The sequence below is a fragment of the Ruditapes philippinarum genome, unplaced genomic scaffold, assembly GCF_026571515.1.
Source record: "Ruditapes philippinarum isolate M1 unplaced genomic scaffold, ASM2657151v2 ctg1255_1_1_1_1, whole genome shotgun sequence".
NCBI classification, from domain to species: Eukaryota; Metazoa; Mollusca; class Bivalvia; order Venerida; family Veneridae; genus Ruditapes; species Ruditapes philippinarum.
Window position 1 is genome coordinate 145,191 of NW_026854395.1, and position 17,667 is coordinate 162,857.

The 17,667-nt window shown below is 30.0% G+C and overlaps 1 protein-coding gene across 1 annotated transcript in view; it reads left to right on the forward strand.

Moving 5' to 3' along the window:
• The window catches only part of LOC132740036 (uncharacterized), a 34,113-nt gene extending 25,110 nt beyond the window's left edge, over positions 1 to 9,003 (forward strand). The window contains exons 21-34 of the mRNA XM_060727892.1: positions 314 to 360; positions 899 to 1,010; positions 2,147 to 2,250; positions 2,705 to 2,807; positions 3,240 to 3,390; positions 3,754 to 3,823; positions 4,043 to 4,109; positions 4,710 to 4,795; positions 5,435 to 5,561; positions 5,938 to 5,979; positions 6,130 to 6,210; positions 7,376 to 7,445; positions 8,005 to 8,066; positions 8,694 to 9,003. Coding sequence (XP_060583875.1) covers positions 314 to 360; positions 899 to 1,010; positions 2,147 to 2,250; positions 2,705 to 2,807; positions 3,240 to 3,390; positions 3,754 to 3,823; positions 4,043 to 4,109; positions 4,710 to 4,795; positions 5,435 to 5,561; positions 5,938 to 5,979; positions 6,130 to 6,210; positions 7,376 to 7,445; positions 8,005 to 8,066; positions 8,694 to 8,717 — 1,146 coding nt within the window. The 3' untranslated portion in view covers positions 8,718 to 9,003. The remainder of the gene's footprint in view (positions 1 to 313; positions 361 to 898; positions 1,011 to 2,146; positions 2,251 to 2,704; positions 2,808 to 3,239; positions 3,391 to 3,753; positions 3,824 to 4,042; positions 4,110 to 4,709; positions 4,796 to 5,434; positions 5,562 to 5,937; positions 5,980 to 6,129; positions 6,211 to 7,375; positions 7,446 to 8,004; positions 8,067 to 8,693) is intronic.
• Positions 9,004 to 17,667: the final 8,664 nt, after the last annotated feature.

Below are 17,667 nucleotides of genomic sequence, written 5' to 3' on the forward strand. Positions count from 1 at the left end.
CTAGTCATTTACGTATCGTTTTGATCTACTGAGGAATACTTTTCTTCTGTTGCTGTAGTGTTGACCTTTATAAGTGGTGTAAATACATCTGATATGATAGCATTAATAATGATGTTCTCGCAATTTGCTAAAATGGCAAACAATAGAAAGAAAGAAACCATTTCCTAAGTCAGTGTAAAATCGTTTGATAAAAAGAACGTTGACAGTTGATCATGTTTTAAAAGCATTATTCTCTTCTTTTTGTTCTCATTAATTAAATATGTAAAAACAAAACAAGAAAAGAGACTCTAAGAATTATAGTTTTATTTTTCAGACTGATCAACAGTTATCAGCAATATGTAGTTACCGCAATGCATCAAGGTAAATAAACCTTAAACAGATCTGTGAGAAAATCACTATTAATCATTTGATAGTTTCAAACTATATAACCTCTGATACCCTTTCAAAAGTTTCGACCATTATTTCGTTAAGCATGCGTCAATGTCACAAAATGGCAAGAACATATCACATCGAAAGTCACATGATAACTACCTTATTAATACATAATTATGCAGATGTACTTAAATTCGAATTTTCAAAGTTTTTTATTATATTTTTGTTTGTTTTATTTCTTAATGTTCTGAATGTTCTTTTAAATGTTTACAAATTCTCCTTTAACCGGTACTAGGATGAGGTGAAGTTCGTCTACACCACACTCATTACTACCATCTATGATCAAGTTAAACAGAGCATGCAGCATTTTATATTTTTAACTGATTAACTACCTTCATAATAACCTCCGTAAATGTATGCTTAACATATATATAGTCAATATGGCGGCTTAGGTGTCCAGAGATCGTTAAACTAAAACAAATAATTAAAAATGAACACATTTTCATGGATTTAATATAATTCACAGCGTGCTATGGGGGAACAATGGATGTAAAGTGAAGCGTTCGGACAATTACAAAACTGTTTGTGAATGTGACCATTTAACCAATTTTGCGATCTTAATGAGTCCATGGACAAAAGTAAGATGATATGATATATTTTTAGAAACAATGATATTTAAATCATATTATTTTATATACTGCAGATCTTGTTTATCAGCGAATATAATCGTGATTTAATTTGTTAGTAGCACGAAATTTCTATTTAGGATTACTTACGACTTGATTATGACAATGAGACAAATACATCAATGCGCGAACCAAATACTACATTTTAATAGCGCGAATTTTAATTGATCTACAGTAGCCCTGCTTTACATATGTTTCAATTTAAAGTCATCATAAATTTAAAACACACAAAAGATATTGCCGATTTAAAGGAGCATTTCCGTCCATAGAGCTGATGGTTTTGTTCACACCTTTTCTAATTAATATAAAGAAAGGTTTTTCAGGGAATAGACAACCTGACTAAAGTTCAGATCAATTTATTTCTTTTATGTAGATCTGATAACGACCATATATTTTTAGCATTCTTAGCAATTCGGATTTCCCGAGAAATCTATTTTTAGCCATGCATTTAAACCGGTTTCTACATAGGCATAAGAAGAAGTATCGAAATACAATTATCTTTGGAAGTTAAACAAATTGCTGATTTTTGTTAGAAAAAAAAATGGTTGAAGTTATTTTTCACGAATAACCTTTAAATAATAGAGTCAATTTTAATTGGCAAGATTGTTTTGCCAGATTACCTGTCGGCTATATGGACAATGCCATGTTTGTTTTTGAATTCGTGAAAAAACACCTATTCAGTATTGTTTTTCCAAGGGTTTAAATAAGACATCACATTGTTTGCTTTTAAAATTATGAAAGCTCGCCGATGATTGGTTGTGGAAAGATCACCATAAATTACTTTGTATTTTGTCACGGTCAGATCTAAGAGCGGATCGTTATTTAGAGCAGATATTTTAATCAGATTGAGGGAATATATGTTTTCGGTTTGTATTATCTAAAGCGCCGTCTGTTTGTATTATAGTAACTTGAGTTCGAATGCTACACAACTGGTTTTTCCTAACATACTTACATCCTTCTTTAATCACAATCTTCATAACAGTTTTATAAAAGATCAGGCTGAGCACTGGATGAAGAAAATAAATTTGTAACGGATGCGTATTTATATGTAAAGATAACAATAATGTATGTTTTTATCGAATTGGTAGGAGAATGTGGAAACGGAAGCAATACGTATCATATCAATCGTAGGCTGTTCCATATCCATGTTGTGTTTGATAATAACGATGCTAACACATATATGCTATTGGAAGTAAGTATGGGCGACACAAAATAATTAAATAGCTCATAAGTTTAATGATGAAATAAATACTGCATTCCTTTATGCTAAAAAGTCGTTTTTTCAAAGCAGACATTTAGTATAAAGATTCATTTGATCATTAATTACACTTGCAATGTTGTCATTTGTATGATTGTTAGAAAAAGCTGACAAATAGAGATAAGAATGAGAAATTTCAAATTATTGATCTCCGACCTTTTACTTTCATAAAGTAAATCATACTGGATACTTGAATAGTTGTACTTAATTCTACATTTTCTTTATGGATTTAGCTAAAAAAATCTATTATCGTAGTTTAAGAATGAAACAATTTTATTATAAGTTCTTGTCAATGATATTTCCTTTTTTCATCATGGAAGTATCATCGCATCCTTTTAACTCATTAGTGTGTATAATATTTGTTGTTGTTTCTTTTACATTTATTCAGGTTTGTGAAATCTGATCGCGTGAAGATACTGATGAGCCTTTGCTTTGCTTTGCTGATTTCGTACAGTATATTTCTCGGCGGTGTTGATAGAACAGCAAATGAGGTTAGTTCACTGAAAGCATTTAATTCATAGTATCGCTTGGCTTAGTATAAGATGTTATGTCGACGTTATATCTTGTTCTGTAAGATAATCAGCATTTGTGTATCATAATTAGAGAAAATTGTTGCCCACAAACTGTAACACAATGATAATGAATAACAATAATCAGAGGCACAAACAAGCTAGAATGCTACCGTATAAGACTGCAGAAATATGATTGGCTAACAAATAATGCGGGGACATTTCCATTTGCAAACTAACGACAACCAGTGTTGTTTTTTTAATAGAAACTTCAAACCGTGCACATAAGGAGGGAATATGGAATAGACATTGATGAGTATCTTAAATGGAAATAAATCTTTATTTAAATCAGGAGAAAAAGACAAACACTAAAAGATAACATTAAGTATTTGTTATGACATTTGTGTTTTTTAGGATGTCTGCACGACAATCGCGGTATTGCTACAGTACATTTATCTCGTGGTGTTTTCCCTAATGTTGGCAGAAGCTGTAGAAATATCTTTTGTTATTCTTTACGTGTTCACTACTGAATCCAGACTAAAGTGGATACTACCATTAGCTTGGTGTATGTCTTTAGTAATTTCTAGTTAAGATCTTGTTTCTTTAAAAAAAATCACAACACAACTTTTCCAAATGCTGATTTATTTTTTATTTGTCACATCTTTCTCTTAATACAATTTTTTATCATTACGAGCGTTGTTTATCTATTGTCTATTCTATGGTCTTATAATACAGTAAAACTTTTTTGCTAAAGTAAAAGTCTATCTTTTAAGAGAAATGGCAGAATTTAAGAAAATCATGTTTACATTGGTTTCTTTTTTAAGTTTAACTTAACTGTATGATTTTTAGAATATAAATTGCAAAGCTATCGTTTCATTTCTTTAATTTCCAAATAAGTATTTTCTTTTGACATTTCTTCCTTTTTCAGTGCTGCCAGCTGTAATAGTTGGCATATCTTTAGCGGTTACTCAGACAAAGGGTTATGGAAACGATAAATCGTATGTATTTCCTATTGAAAAAAAAACCTTTATCCTACGTTGGTCTAATAGGTTCAGAGAAATACAGTTTTTACCATTTATTACATTTTAGAATAATCTACTAGAGTGCAAAAGTAAAAGAAAAATAGCGTTGCTCTTAAATTAGTTCTTTTCTATAATCTCTCAGCCCGATTGTTTTCCGAAATAAATGTTGTCTTACATAAATCTATTACATATCAGATGCTGGCTTTCAATTGATGATGGACTCATATGGGCTTTTGTAGGACCGGCCCTTTTGATTATTTTGGTATGTATTTATTTAGGTTCCACTATCTTATCATTATGAAATATTGTTTTCCCCAGCTGTTCTAGGTATATATCCTTTGTCTGGCTTTATTGCATGCAAAAACAAATTAATTCATTTTCATCTTTTATATCTGCTTACAGTTCATTTTTGTCGCTAGACTACAATATGTACAATATATAAGAATACTTATTCTGATCATCTTTTACTACTTGACTTCGCTTTTTGTCTATTCCATTACCAGTTTCGTTATTTTACATACGTGTATTATTACACCACTCTGTTTTTGAAGCATCTGTTTGTAATTGAAAACGAAGATTAATGTTTCGCTTAAATTTATGATGTAATTATGACATTTATTGTTATTTGATATAAACTTTCATTTGACCGGAAGAGGAGGGGCACTAAATATCATTTTATTATGAACTCAACTTTTTTTAATTTGTAGGGTAAATTTAAATATCACGGATCCTATATACTTTATTCAGCTTTAAAGGTTTATAAACACCATTTAATTGAGGAAATGTCGTTTTTGTTCTTGTTTTCCCCAGTAATGTTATTTTTGATTTTCAAAGACTCGTTTGCTTTTTATTTTGTCTTCAGGTGAATTTTATTTTGATAGTTCTTGTGTTGAAAGCAATTTTCAAGACAAAAACATTGTCACAGAAATCTCTGAAGGAAAGGACCATGTAAGTTTTTGTTTTAAATATATTTTTCTCTTTCTTACCTTTCATAATTTAAGTAGATGAAAAAATATATATGTTACAATTATATTACTTTAAATTTCATTATTGGATTTTTTGAATTGTAAACTCTTCCGTGACACTGTAAAATTGAAATAGTTGTTGTACATATCTCCGACATTTAGAAAAATACGTGTGTTCCACATTATTTAGATCAAATATAACGTGTATTTGTCATTATACAAATACGTAACTCTGACATTATAAAGTCAAATATATCATATCCGTGACTTTGTTTTTACGATCAAACAGATATACGTATCTCCGACATAATGAACAACAAACATAACGTAGATCGACGACTAAATAAAGTCAATAACATCGTATCTCCCACATTATAAAGATGATTATAATTATGGTCAAACATCATGATATCCGACAATTTTATATCAAACATATCTCCAAAAATATTTAGTTCAAAAATACATATTTTTGACATTATCATGATCAAGCACATGAGATTATTTAATATACTACATTTATTATGAAAATACGTGTCCTGGTCATTATTAAGATCAAACATAACATGCCTCTGACATAATTATAATCAGATGATTCACATATGAATATTGCCATATATTTCAGGGCTGGTATTCGTTGTCTTTGCGTATTACTTCCCCTTGTTGGCTGCACCTGGGTTATTGGTATATTTTATGTGAATGAAGACTTGGCGTGGATACAGTATGTTTTTGCAGTCTGTAATGGGCTTCAGGTAAATAGGGTGTTGTTTTCCACGCATTGAAAAACAACACCCTGCCTCTCTTATCATATTCTTTGGTTTTATATAAGAAGAATATTACCCAAATTGTATTCATATCTAAGCATACACCAAATACTGGTCTATTATTGTAAATGGCCTATTTATCATTTAAATAAATATTGCCAAATTGAAATAAATGTTTAAATTCTTTAACGTAACTGTAAGTTACCAAACACGCATTGTTTTGTCAGTCTTTTTCTATTCTATATATCATATTAAAGCTAAATAAAATTAAAGGGATATAGATCGGATACACAGCCATTTATAACACACAAACATTGACCTCTGTTTCGTCTTGCTTTATTTCATTTGTTATTTTACGTTTCAGGGTTTGGCTATATTCGTTTTCCACTGCTTACTTAATACGCAGGTAGAGTACAAACTGATATAATACTAAAACTTAGTCTATTGAGTCGACTTAAATCAGTTCTGAAAAATATATTTTACCATTTCTTTTACTGGAAAAACTTCAAAATTGTTTTATTCTTTCATTTATTGAAACTATCTTTATATATTTCAGATAAGGCATGCTTACCAAAGAAAGAAGAGATACTCAAGTTCTGGTCTGTTCACACGGTCGACTTCAAATCCAATCCTCGTTGTAAGCGTTTTTCTTATATATCTCTATATGTAAATCAAGTATATTCATTAAAGTTTACATTTTATTTATGTTAAGTTTTACGTCGCACCATCACGGTTAAGGTAACATGGGGGTCTTTACAGCTTTTCTAGTGGAGAAAGACCTCAGGTGCCCCTCCGTACATTATTCAGGCACGAACGGGCATTCGAATAGAAGCATCGATGTTGCCAGCTGGAAAGCTGCCTCATGGCGGGATTCGAACACACAACGGTGAGATGTAAGTTGCCGGTCGCATCTTCTCAGGTTTATGCTAAGATCCTCGAACACAATCGTTAGAATACGAATATACGAAACATTTACGGTATTTCGGCCAAATTTACGCTAAGAAACTTGACTTACCAAAAAGTAAATTCATGCAGGGGTTGAAGACTAAATTTATAACAATATATCGAGTAAAAGGCCGCCTAAATTAAGTAAAAATAAAATTTTACGTTGACAGTAAACATATATTATTTACATACTTATTATTATGGTTGTTGGAACTGAAAGTACAAAATGTCTCTCTGTTGACATTTATTCTGATTTGATTATAACTGTACATCAGTGAGCATGTTTTAATTGATTGTCAGACGTATGTTCTATTGGAATTATAGAGAAAAAGACCTTTTCGTGATGTTAAAAAATTAAAGATAGAAAAAATCAAATTCTAACATCATACATTAATAACGTCATTAAATGATGACATAACTGAGATCAAAAAGCTACGAAATTGATAATTCTTACATTAACTTATTGACACATATAAAAACGGAACAAAAAATCGCTTTTTTAGCCCATTATAAGCTCAATTATTGACTAAAGCGACTTCGTTTATACGCTTTTCATTTTTGTGTGTTTTTTTGCGTGAAAAATGATAATTCAGAAGAAAATTATTACATTTATAATAATAAAAAAATGAATAAAAAACGGTGAGAGCTATTGATGTGTTTTTCCATGTAATATATTGGTCCTAACCTTCATTTAATCGTCAAAAATATTTCAATTACTGTTGGCTTGATTGTGTTTATGACTTTGTTGACTGAATAATTCTTGTAATAAAAGTAAACACAAAATAATATACAACACATAAATGCTAAGCTTGCTAATTGTATTTTGTATCTTTGTTTTAATATTAAATATATTGCAGCCGAGAGCGATGTCCAACTCATCAACATCAGATATATACAACAGTATCAATGATAGCTATGGATCAGAGAGTATGTTCAATTTGTTGTTTATCTAATTTTAAACCATTTACTAATTATCATTCATATAAACGATTTCTGTATTCCCCCTCAAAACATAATCTTAATATAGTGTCGCTATATAGTATCACAGTGTACGTTCCAGTGTCATCTTTAACTTCCGCTTGTGACTACTAATTTACGTAAATAATTCAGTAAAAAATTCAATCATTGAATAAGTATTTTTATGTAATGAGTTGGGCAAACCGTTTCATTTGGCAAAACCTACAACTTTGAAAACAATGCGATTTGTCACTGGGATTCTTAAAAAAAGTCTTTTTGTCGTCTGCAAGTACCAAAAAATGTATAATATCTAGCATTAATTCGTATTTCAGCCAAAAAATATCCTTGTTATAATGGTAACAATCCTCAATGATTGATCTTTATTTAGCTAATTTATCAAATTTCAGTACAAATCGGCTATTTTTCAAGTTTTAATAGCTCTTAAGCGGAAGTTTTTACGAACCATTGAGTATAGAATCAAACGTTGTGAGTACAATGCATCATGAACTGTTTGTAATTGTTATTTTAGCTACTTATCACCTAGACAGGGATGTTCGCGTAAGGCGTCCAGGGGCTGAAAGAATTGAACTGGTGAGTTACAATTACAATTGCTTAAAATTGTTAAATATATCTAAATTTTCAAGTTCTTACACTTTAAGGGGATATCGTATTCTGCTAATGTTTAAAATCAAATTGTCAGGACCAATTTTTTTTTGCTTTAATACGAGTCAAAACAATGAGCCAAATGCAAAAGGAAAGTATTCTTGCATTACAAAATACTTTCAAATGGGGAGTTTTGATTTTATTTCCATATGATTCAGATCATGCAACAGAATAACAGAGGTAGTGATATCTTTCCTCCAGAAGTTCTTAGATATATAATTATTACTTACTTAACAGTACAAATACAGTATATGATCTCATGTCAATTGACATAATTTTATTTTATTATTCGTAATATGATTCATTATAATAAACAAAGCGTTACATTGCTGTTTGTTAATATATTTTACATTTTCATAAAAACATGATTATCTTTTAATTCGCTTAAACATTTATCCGTTCATAATAAAATTTGTTATATGTTCAGATTTACATGCAATTTTATCTATTAAATCAGATGCAATTCGTGCCCATCATTGCACTTTCTAATACATTTGGTATGTAAACATTTCAATTATCTTAGTAGCTATACATTTTATTATTATATCCTTTTAGAAACATTATTCAGACAGACGTTAACAGTTTGATGAATGATGACCTTGAAATCTATAACACTTTCGATAACTGCGGTGCATGGTGATACGATTATTCTTGGTGATACTAATGAATTCATGATTACTCTTGAATAATCTTAAAATTGGATTGGCGATTAAATCAAACATGGACTACAATCAAATCATTGTCTGTTATTAATTATATGTCACAATATTTTCGACATTTTCATGACATCATGTTTCTGTGATACATTGGCTTAGCTGTGAAAATTACATTTATTCTTGCTGTCATTATATAATTATTCTATAGACGTCTTATTTAGTGTTTATTTCATTTTGATATACTTGTTTCTGTTGTAACAATACAGAATAAAGAAAACATGCAACAATTGTTATTTATCTCGAAAACAGGTCTTACGTAAACAAGTCTTACCAACAGACATTAGAACGTGTAAATACACTTATAGGGAAGATGCTAAAATGTTCACGAATAAAAAGACCTGTGCATGGAAATCAGATCAAGGAACAATTAGAAAGTACAAAGTTTTTTGCACAATACAATGTTATATGACTGTAAAAAACACTAACCTTATTCTATGGCAGTACCTACTTATTTTACACATATATTACAGGGTTTGCATCATGGGACATACTAAAACGCATAATATGATTCAACGTTACGAATATAGCCTTGTTTTCAATATAAAAATCATAACATTCCATATTACACCACTATTGTACTCCATTTAGCCTCGTTTTTTCTTTCAATTAAAACCATCCATGAATATCAAATCATTTTTGTTCTGCGTCAAGTCTCATTTTCTTTTCAGAGTCCTGAACATCTATATCAAATTTTCAATGTACCCGAAATAACAAAGTTCTGTTAAAATATCAAACATTAATATGGTGGTGTTGAATAATAATGCCATTATACATATGGTTGAATACAAAACTGATTCTACTGGATTCGTACACAGTGCCATAATCTATAAAAGTTTGATAGTTGTGTATTTGTCGAACAATATCTCTGTATTGAGATAATAAATAATAATATAACATTTAAAGACATTTACTGTAATAAAATCTAATGAATAATATAAAGAACAGTTGTAGCAACATCAAAAGCTGTTGGCTAAAATCCATTACTTCATTATTAATTTAAAAGAAACAAATGGAAATAGTTTAATAATTTTAGATTGTTTACTTAACTAAATGTCTCAATTACCTTTTCGCAAGTGGAAGTATGTCGTATCTAAAAGAAGAGTTCAGACTTGTATTTCTTATATTGAATAGGCAAATTTTCTACTTCTTGTCCTCGTTTTACGAGCTGCATTTGGTGCTCGCTCGCTTGCAGAGAAATCAAAATCTGAACGAACAAAGTAAGCATATTATTCAACTGTATTGCGATGTTTAAAAACACTATTTGCAATGCTGTTTGAAATAAAAATTATTTGTAGACTGATCATATGATTATTATATTAACCTTCTATATGGTTCTCTCTTTCTATAACCAGAACAAGTTAATCACAAAGTCTTGTTGCTTTGGTTTTATGAAGAAAATATTACCAATACTTCATAAATTGCATGTAACTGATCATGCTGACCGACATCATTTGCGTCAAGAGAAACTAAATAAATTGAACTTCTCATAATATGAAAGCTGTAGAATACACACCGTTCCATTATTGTATAGCTTTCATAATAGTTTCAGGATCTAAGAGCATTAAAATACATTTTTGCTGAAAAACAATTTAATGCAACATAAGTATTTCGTAAATACTTTTAAATACATGCAATGATCAAAGCATCCGATATATTAGTATTCGATCACAGTTTATACGTATCATAGGTTTTGATAAAACGTTTAAGGCACAAAATGCCTCAAAAATCCTTTTTTAGAAAAAAGTTCTTTAGAAATGTCAAACTGAGTGTAATAAAGTGTAAGTAATAGATTAGGAGCATGTTAGTTGTTTAACAGTTGAAATTAAGCAGCGTTGAACATGCAGTTATGTGTCATAAAGGTAGCAAAACGTAAACAAAGTAGTATTTGACTTCCATTATAGAAAATACAAAGTCACCATAATTATACAAATTGCTAACAGAGCTATTATAAATGCAAATTATACCTCTGTCAGTTTTATAGCAAATGAGTTTATGTTTGTAAACTGTAAAAAGATACCAAAAATAAACAGTTTTTGAGAAATAAAATGATAGCATATCTGTGACATAATGGGCCGTTAAAGAATTTCTGTTTGTGAATGCCTTAGTAACGGACTGTTGTTTAGATGTACACGACATATATCAAATCGAGAAATATGTATACAGAACTTTTCCCTAAACAATATGTTACCTTCAGGAAGATTTATAAAACAACTGTCACAACCTTTTGCACAATCAACATTTGTCATTTCCTATTTTATATTCATGTTTGAATTATATTATTAAACCATACTTTTTATATACATTTTGTCTTACATTTTAGGATTGGAGTTAAATGTTTATGTGTTTTGTTACCTTTAATGGGTTATACATGGGTAATTGGAATATTTTATCCAATATGTATTCGCAGTTTGCAATAGTCTTCAGGTATTTCCAAAGAAAATAGATAATAACAATATATAAAAATATATTCGCATCTTTAGTTCTATGTTAACTTCCTTTCATGAAGCGTGTTTGTGGTTTGGTGGTAACTATATCTGACCATAGATCCGGCTTCTGCAAGCAACTTTGATTCCCATAATCTAAGTTTAACTTCTATTTGTCTTTCGAATTAGATATTAAACTGAAGCCCCGTATATTCCTTACAGCAATTAAACATCAATTCAAGGTTATGAACTTTGGTAACATCTAGACCGGTAGATATTTGTACTTTTTCACTTCGAGATATATTGACTAACGCACAAATGTAACGAGCCGCAAAAAGACCTGACTATGACACTTAACACGTTGTGTAAAAAACGCTTAATGCAGCAACATATGTTATTCAGAGGAAATACAGGGCATCTTTGAAATGAACTTCTGTTATCATTAATATGTCTTCGTTACTCATATCTATTATATTTAGAAAAATTAAAATCATTTTCGACGGTAGGGTTTGGTAGTATTTATATTTCATTGCGCATTGAACAAGCAGGTAAAAATACTTACTTCATAATTATTATTTAATATTATATGAAGAGTTAATTTTGTTTTATATATTTTCATACAGTATCATTGTTACAGTACTGCCATTTATGAGAATCATAATTGCATGTAACTAGTTCATTACATAGTGTAAAATAATTATATTCATGGTTATCATAGCGAACTGCATAAAACAAGGAATGAAATATTTGAATCAATCTTCTAACATGTTGTAATATTTGATATTAAATCTAAAAATTCGCCAATTTTAGTGTTCTTAAAAGACGAATTTTGAAAAGAAAATCAGCTTATTAGCTTATAAAGAAATAATGTGTTTAATAAATAATTCTATAAAATCTACGAAGATAATAATGGCTTATTTTGAAGTGTGTTGAACAGAAGAAATTTGAAAAGAAAATTTAACTTGCCATAGTATATAGTGTATCAAATATATCTTGTAAAATATTTGTGTATTATTTAAAGTGACATTATGCCCATCCAAGGGTTTATAGTGAGTGAACATGTGAAGGTCAAAATAAGTCTCCATTTTACAATAATTTCTTTCAATTTTATAAATTTCATGATTTATTTTGCATGAACAATAAATAAATCATGTGGCTCAAGAAAGTTTCTATAGTTCAATTTATGAAAAAGAGTTGGCCAGTGTTTTTAATTTCTATTAATATTTAAAGCAGATTTATACTTTTTTCTTAACATTTTTAAATGTCAATTGTTATATCATCAATAAGCATTTTAACTGTCAATTGTTTGAAATATATGTCCAATTCAGCTTAACTTGAATGGAAAAATGAGCATTATGTCACTTTAACTGGTTTGAACAGTAAAATTTGAACATGGAATTTGCAATAGAGATACTTGTTTCAAGTTTATCATGAACAAATTTGGTTTATTTTGAAAGATACAAATGGCAATAGAAAGACGAAAAAAGGAAGTATGCAAGCTCGTTGTTGACCAGAACATCAAGCACTAAAAAGTTGTCCATTGCATTGGCATGATTTATTTAAATGTTAGACACATTTAGTGCATGTATAACATTTATACATACATCCTACTCGTTTAATATACATCTATTCAATTCATTTTGATACTTTCAAGTCGATTCTAAAAATAAATACAAGATTTCGCTCTTGATGTCTAGCATTTCTTTTGTTATAATATAGTACAAGAAAAGCATTGATGCAAAGCATCAAAGGGCGTCCAAACAGCAGGTGCAGATGAACTAGTAGATATATGATGACAAGATATTCTTATAAACTTTTCAATGGTTCGTTGGGTTTTACCAGAATTGTATATCACTTTTGAATGAACGGACGAAAGACATTGTTCATTATTTATAACTTTAATCGGCATGTTAGAAATTAGAATATTACTTGTTATTTCTTTATGATCGTGGTTATTAATAGCAACGGATATACATGTATACAATCATTTATAATCCATATGTGTAACGCATGATCAACACCATACTTGTGTAATTGTCCCTTATTATGTTATCGCTATTAGCGAGGACGCCCTCTTAAGGTATCTGTTCACACTTACTAACAATATGACACTTGTTATATTACCATGTTGATCATGTTGAGCATAATTGTTTATTATACAATAAATGTAATTTCTATTTTAATAAAAAAAAATACAGATTTTATGAATATTGTTTTCTTTTCTTTTTGTGTGTGTGTTTTATGCGCTATTTTAATACTGAGTTTTTACGTTTACTACTATTTTAAGAATTCAATTGTCATAATGATCGACGATTATAAGTCAAAACTTAACTGGAAAAAGTCAGTAAATCATGGTAAATCTTTCAATATATAATATTGTTTATTCTTAAACCATATACATGTACATTTGTATTTTTCTTTATCATTTTTTAAATTATCAATCAATTGAATAATTCATAAAATCTGATTTGTAACTTTGAATAATTCCTCGGAATCTTTACTAAACACGAATAACAAATTAAATAAAATGTTTTAAAGTTGATAGTGTCATATTAATGCCATAAAAATGTACATTTTTTTCTCAATTATTGTACATATTTATTGTTTTTATCTCATATAGATAAAATATAACATGCGATTTGTGTTGTTGGTTTTTTTTTTCGAATTGTATGTTTATGTATTAAAAATAATCAATCAATTCGAGAGTTGATCTGTGTTTATTAATTATTGTAACCAAACTAAGTGACAAACATTCATTTTGAAAAAAAGCTTATTTATCTGTAAAATATTTGTTCTGTTCTGTAACGATATCAAACATCTACTCCAAAACCGGGAGAGACCGGACAATAAACGTGTGGTACTATTCGCCGGTCATTAGTAAATCCCGGGAGAGACCGGGAATTACCGATAGGAGTACATCCCTCTATAAATAGATTTTCGGAATATTTAGGTCATCAACTCATCATTCTATTAACAGCTTTCGGAAAAACATACCATAATAATCCACTGTGTACTACAAAATGATAAGCAAAAATACCCCGAAGAGCGCGATTTATTGACGGAAAGGTTATTTCATTTGAAAATGTTTGCATTGCGAAATTCTCCAGTTCGCCATTCATTGTACATATCGCGACTAATTAATAATCAAGCACCCTCATACCGATCGGAATGATCGGCTTTTATTATTGGCAACTATAAAAGGCTCGAGAAGTTGCTGTCGCCCTTTCACAAAATCTCATTTCATTCCAATAGGCGCCGCGCTTCGTAACATGTAATATATTACTGTTCAGAAGCAAGTAAATGATTTACAGTAACTAATTTATCTTACATTGTCGAAATAGCAATGACCGGTGACAATAATACGTTTTATCACCTTGATATTTTAAAACGAAATAGGTTTGCTTTATTAATGATTGGTTTATGAAATGTTGTTAATATTCGAGTTACATAATTCTTTTGGCTTTCTAGTGTCAAGGTGTACTCTGATGATTTTTAAACACGCATGCTTGTCATATATATAAAATTACTGATTTTATTTATTTTAATTTGAATGTGATTTTGAATAAATATATTTTGATATTTTCAAAGTGCTACCATTTCACGTGTATACGATGTTAATGATGGAGCCTGATTTAGTAAGCTCCTGGTATGATATGAAAGCACAAGCTGACGCTTACACAACATTACTATCCATTGAGCATGGCCTTTGTGAGACACCTTTGCTTGTTGACGTGCAAGTCCGTGATGAACATGACCATGTTTTTCCAGGGTCAGGTAATGAAGATACACGTTATGGTAATGTCCTCATTACTGAAATCCATAACCTAACAATAAGCTTTCTTTACAAAAGATCCTAATATATCCTACAAGACATTCTTTTTCTTAGTGGCAATGCAGTACTAAAATTTGTGTTTCTGATGCGATTTTTTAAGACAATTGTCGTCAAGAATAATAACGATTTCATGAACCTTCACTGAAGCACATGTGACATTTGAATATAATTAGCTTTTGTTGGATCATTTTTCTTACATCATTTAACTTTGCCAAGCCCTCAAACACATCATTTAACCATTTTCACTTTCCTTTATGATATATGTTATATGTTTTTTAAAGGCTGTCGTGCTAGAGATGATGATAAACCAGACGGATACGGTAGAAGAATTTACATTTACAACGATGTTTACATTGAAATCATTTTTCCGACTCAATCGAACGAATATCTTGGCAGCTGTGTATACACAGGTTTAGTATCAAATGTAATTCAATTTTGTTTTTACAAAATATACAGATGTGTTAGCCATTTTTATAGGCATAAAGGCACATCTGTATCTACAATTGTGCCTATAGAGCATGATTGCTTTTTTTATTGGTTATAAGAAATATCAAGTACTCTCGGAGTAATCGGAAGCTTGTTCGAAAATTGTATGCATGATGTTTGCCTAGCGGATACGTCTTTTATACATTTGAATATTTGACATGTAAGATCTATGAATGGCATTACTTTTTGAGTAATACTGAAACTGTTTAGTATTTTGTGACAGTTCATGAATTTTAAAATCTTTAAACAATTGACTCACTCGTTAAACGGTTGCGATTGGACAGCTAGATACGGGTTGACTAGCTATGCGTTACTTTTTGACAGGATTTGCATATGGGTAAGTATTTACATTCCGTTAGAGTATGTCATAGAAAATAATGTCGATAAAAGGTGACACAAAAACATATCTTTGGAAACCTGTGAATCCGGTTAAAACTGTCATACATCTAGTTTGCAAGTTAAATATTCACCTTTCGGGTAACGCACAAACTATTTCATTCAATGAGATAATTTAATTAAACCAATCTCTAAAGAACTAATTTATATAATTTTTTTGCATCCTTATTCTTTTCTAAAATACAAGCCAAATATACATGGATACCAAATATGGACTGATAAAAACAATATTTAAAGAGCTGCGACCATCTTGAATATTAAATTTGAAAAGGTTGGAAGAAAGCGTGACAGCATGTGTTGCAGGGAAAAACAGTTATCTTTTTAGAATTTTTGTATTTTGATAAATGGCCAAAAACTTTCATTAAGCTCATCGGACGACAAACTGTTACAGTATTTTGATGTTTGTTTATTATATGAGACTAAATGCTATTTGTCACAAACTCGTGCTGCTTTTCCGAACGTATACACGATATTTCATGGTCCTATATATATTTAAAGTAAACATATATTTTCCCTATTTCAAACCCTGCTAAAATATCGCAAGCTCTTCTACCCGTAAGCAGCTATTCTATTCGCAAACGGTTTGGTGTGATAGATGTTATAATTATAAACATTGTGCATATATGAAAACATATGAACACATTCTTTTTAATACAGGAAAATTACCATACTGGGCTTATTTTGCTCATGTCAGAGCTCGACCATGGAAAAAATCTTCCCTGCCTCTCGCAGATTTCGTAAAGACAGGACCAATTATATCTGCAGGAGGTAAACATTTATGGAACTTTTTTTATAATTAAAAACACATTGTAAGTATAACTATTGCAAATAACAACAAACAAATGCACATTTAGAGAAGCACTTTAAAGAAGGTCAAAGTTTTGTCTTTGTTTCTTCGATTTCGAGCAAGTCAGTATTTTTCTGTGTAGGTTATAGCAAATTAAAGAAAAGCCCGAGTGATAATTTTACATCTGACTCCATAAAACCTAAAATTGACATGATTTTAAAACACAATATTACTACAACAATGGGAGTAATACGTATTTCGCCGATTCGCGTTTTGCATATGGTAAAAGGCCAGACTGATTCAATAAGTTAAAATATAAAAAAAAATCTACAAGGAAGGGTGACTTCATTGAACGCATCCCAAAATATAACCCATCAACACAAGACTGGCAGGGAGCCAATCATTTCTTATTAAGTTTATAATATTCACGTGGTACCAATTTTAAGCGCAGTTTATTAAAGGCCCGTTATGCGAGTACATCATGTCAACTTCTTTGGGAACGGCAAATACAATATACTATTTCACTATTACTTTTCTAATTGCCAGTATGCAACGAAAGAAAAATTATTCATGGAAATGGCCTATGCGTAAGTTTTTAGAACATATAGAGGTACACCAAATATAAAGATCTTTATAAAAAAAGCATTTCTGTGTCATAATGGGCCTTTAATAAATATAAAAAAGCAGACCCGATGAAATATTACCACAATTGTCATTTTCTGGCAAATCGTTGCAATACAAAAAATAATTTTTTTATACTAATAAAATATTTCAACATTAAAAAATGAAACCATTTCAGCCTGTTCGAAAGACACAAGATCTGTTTAAACACCCATTTGGTTCCTAAATTCTAAAAATGGTACCGTTTAAAAAATGCCCAGACTACATC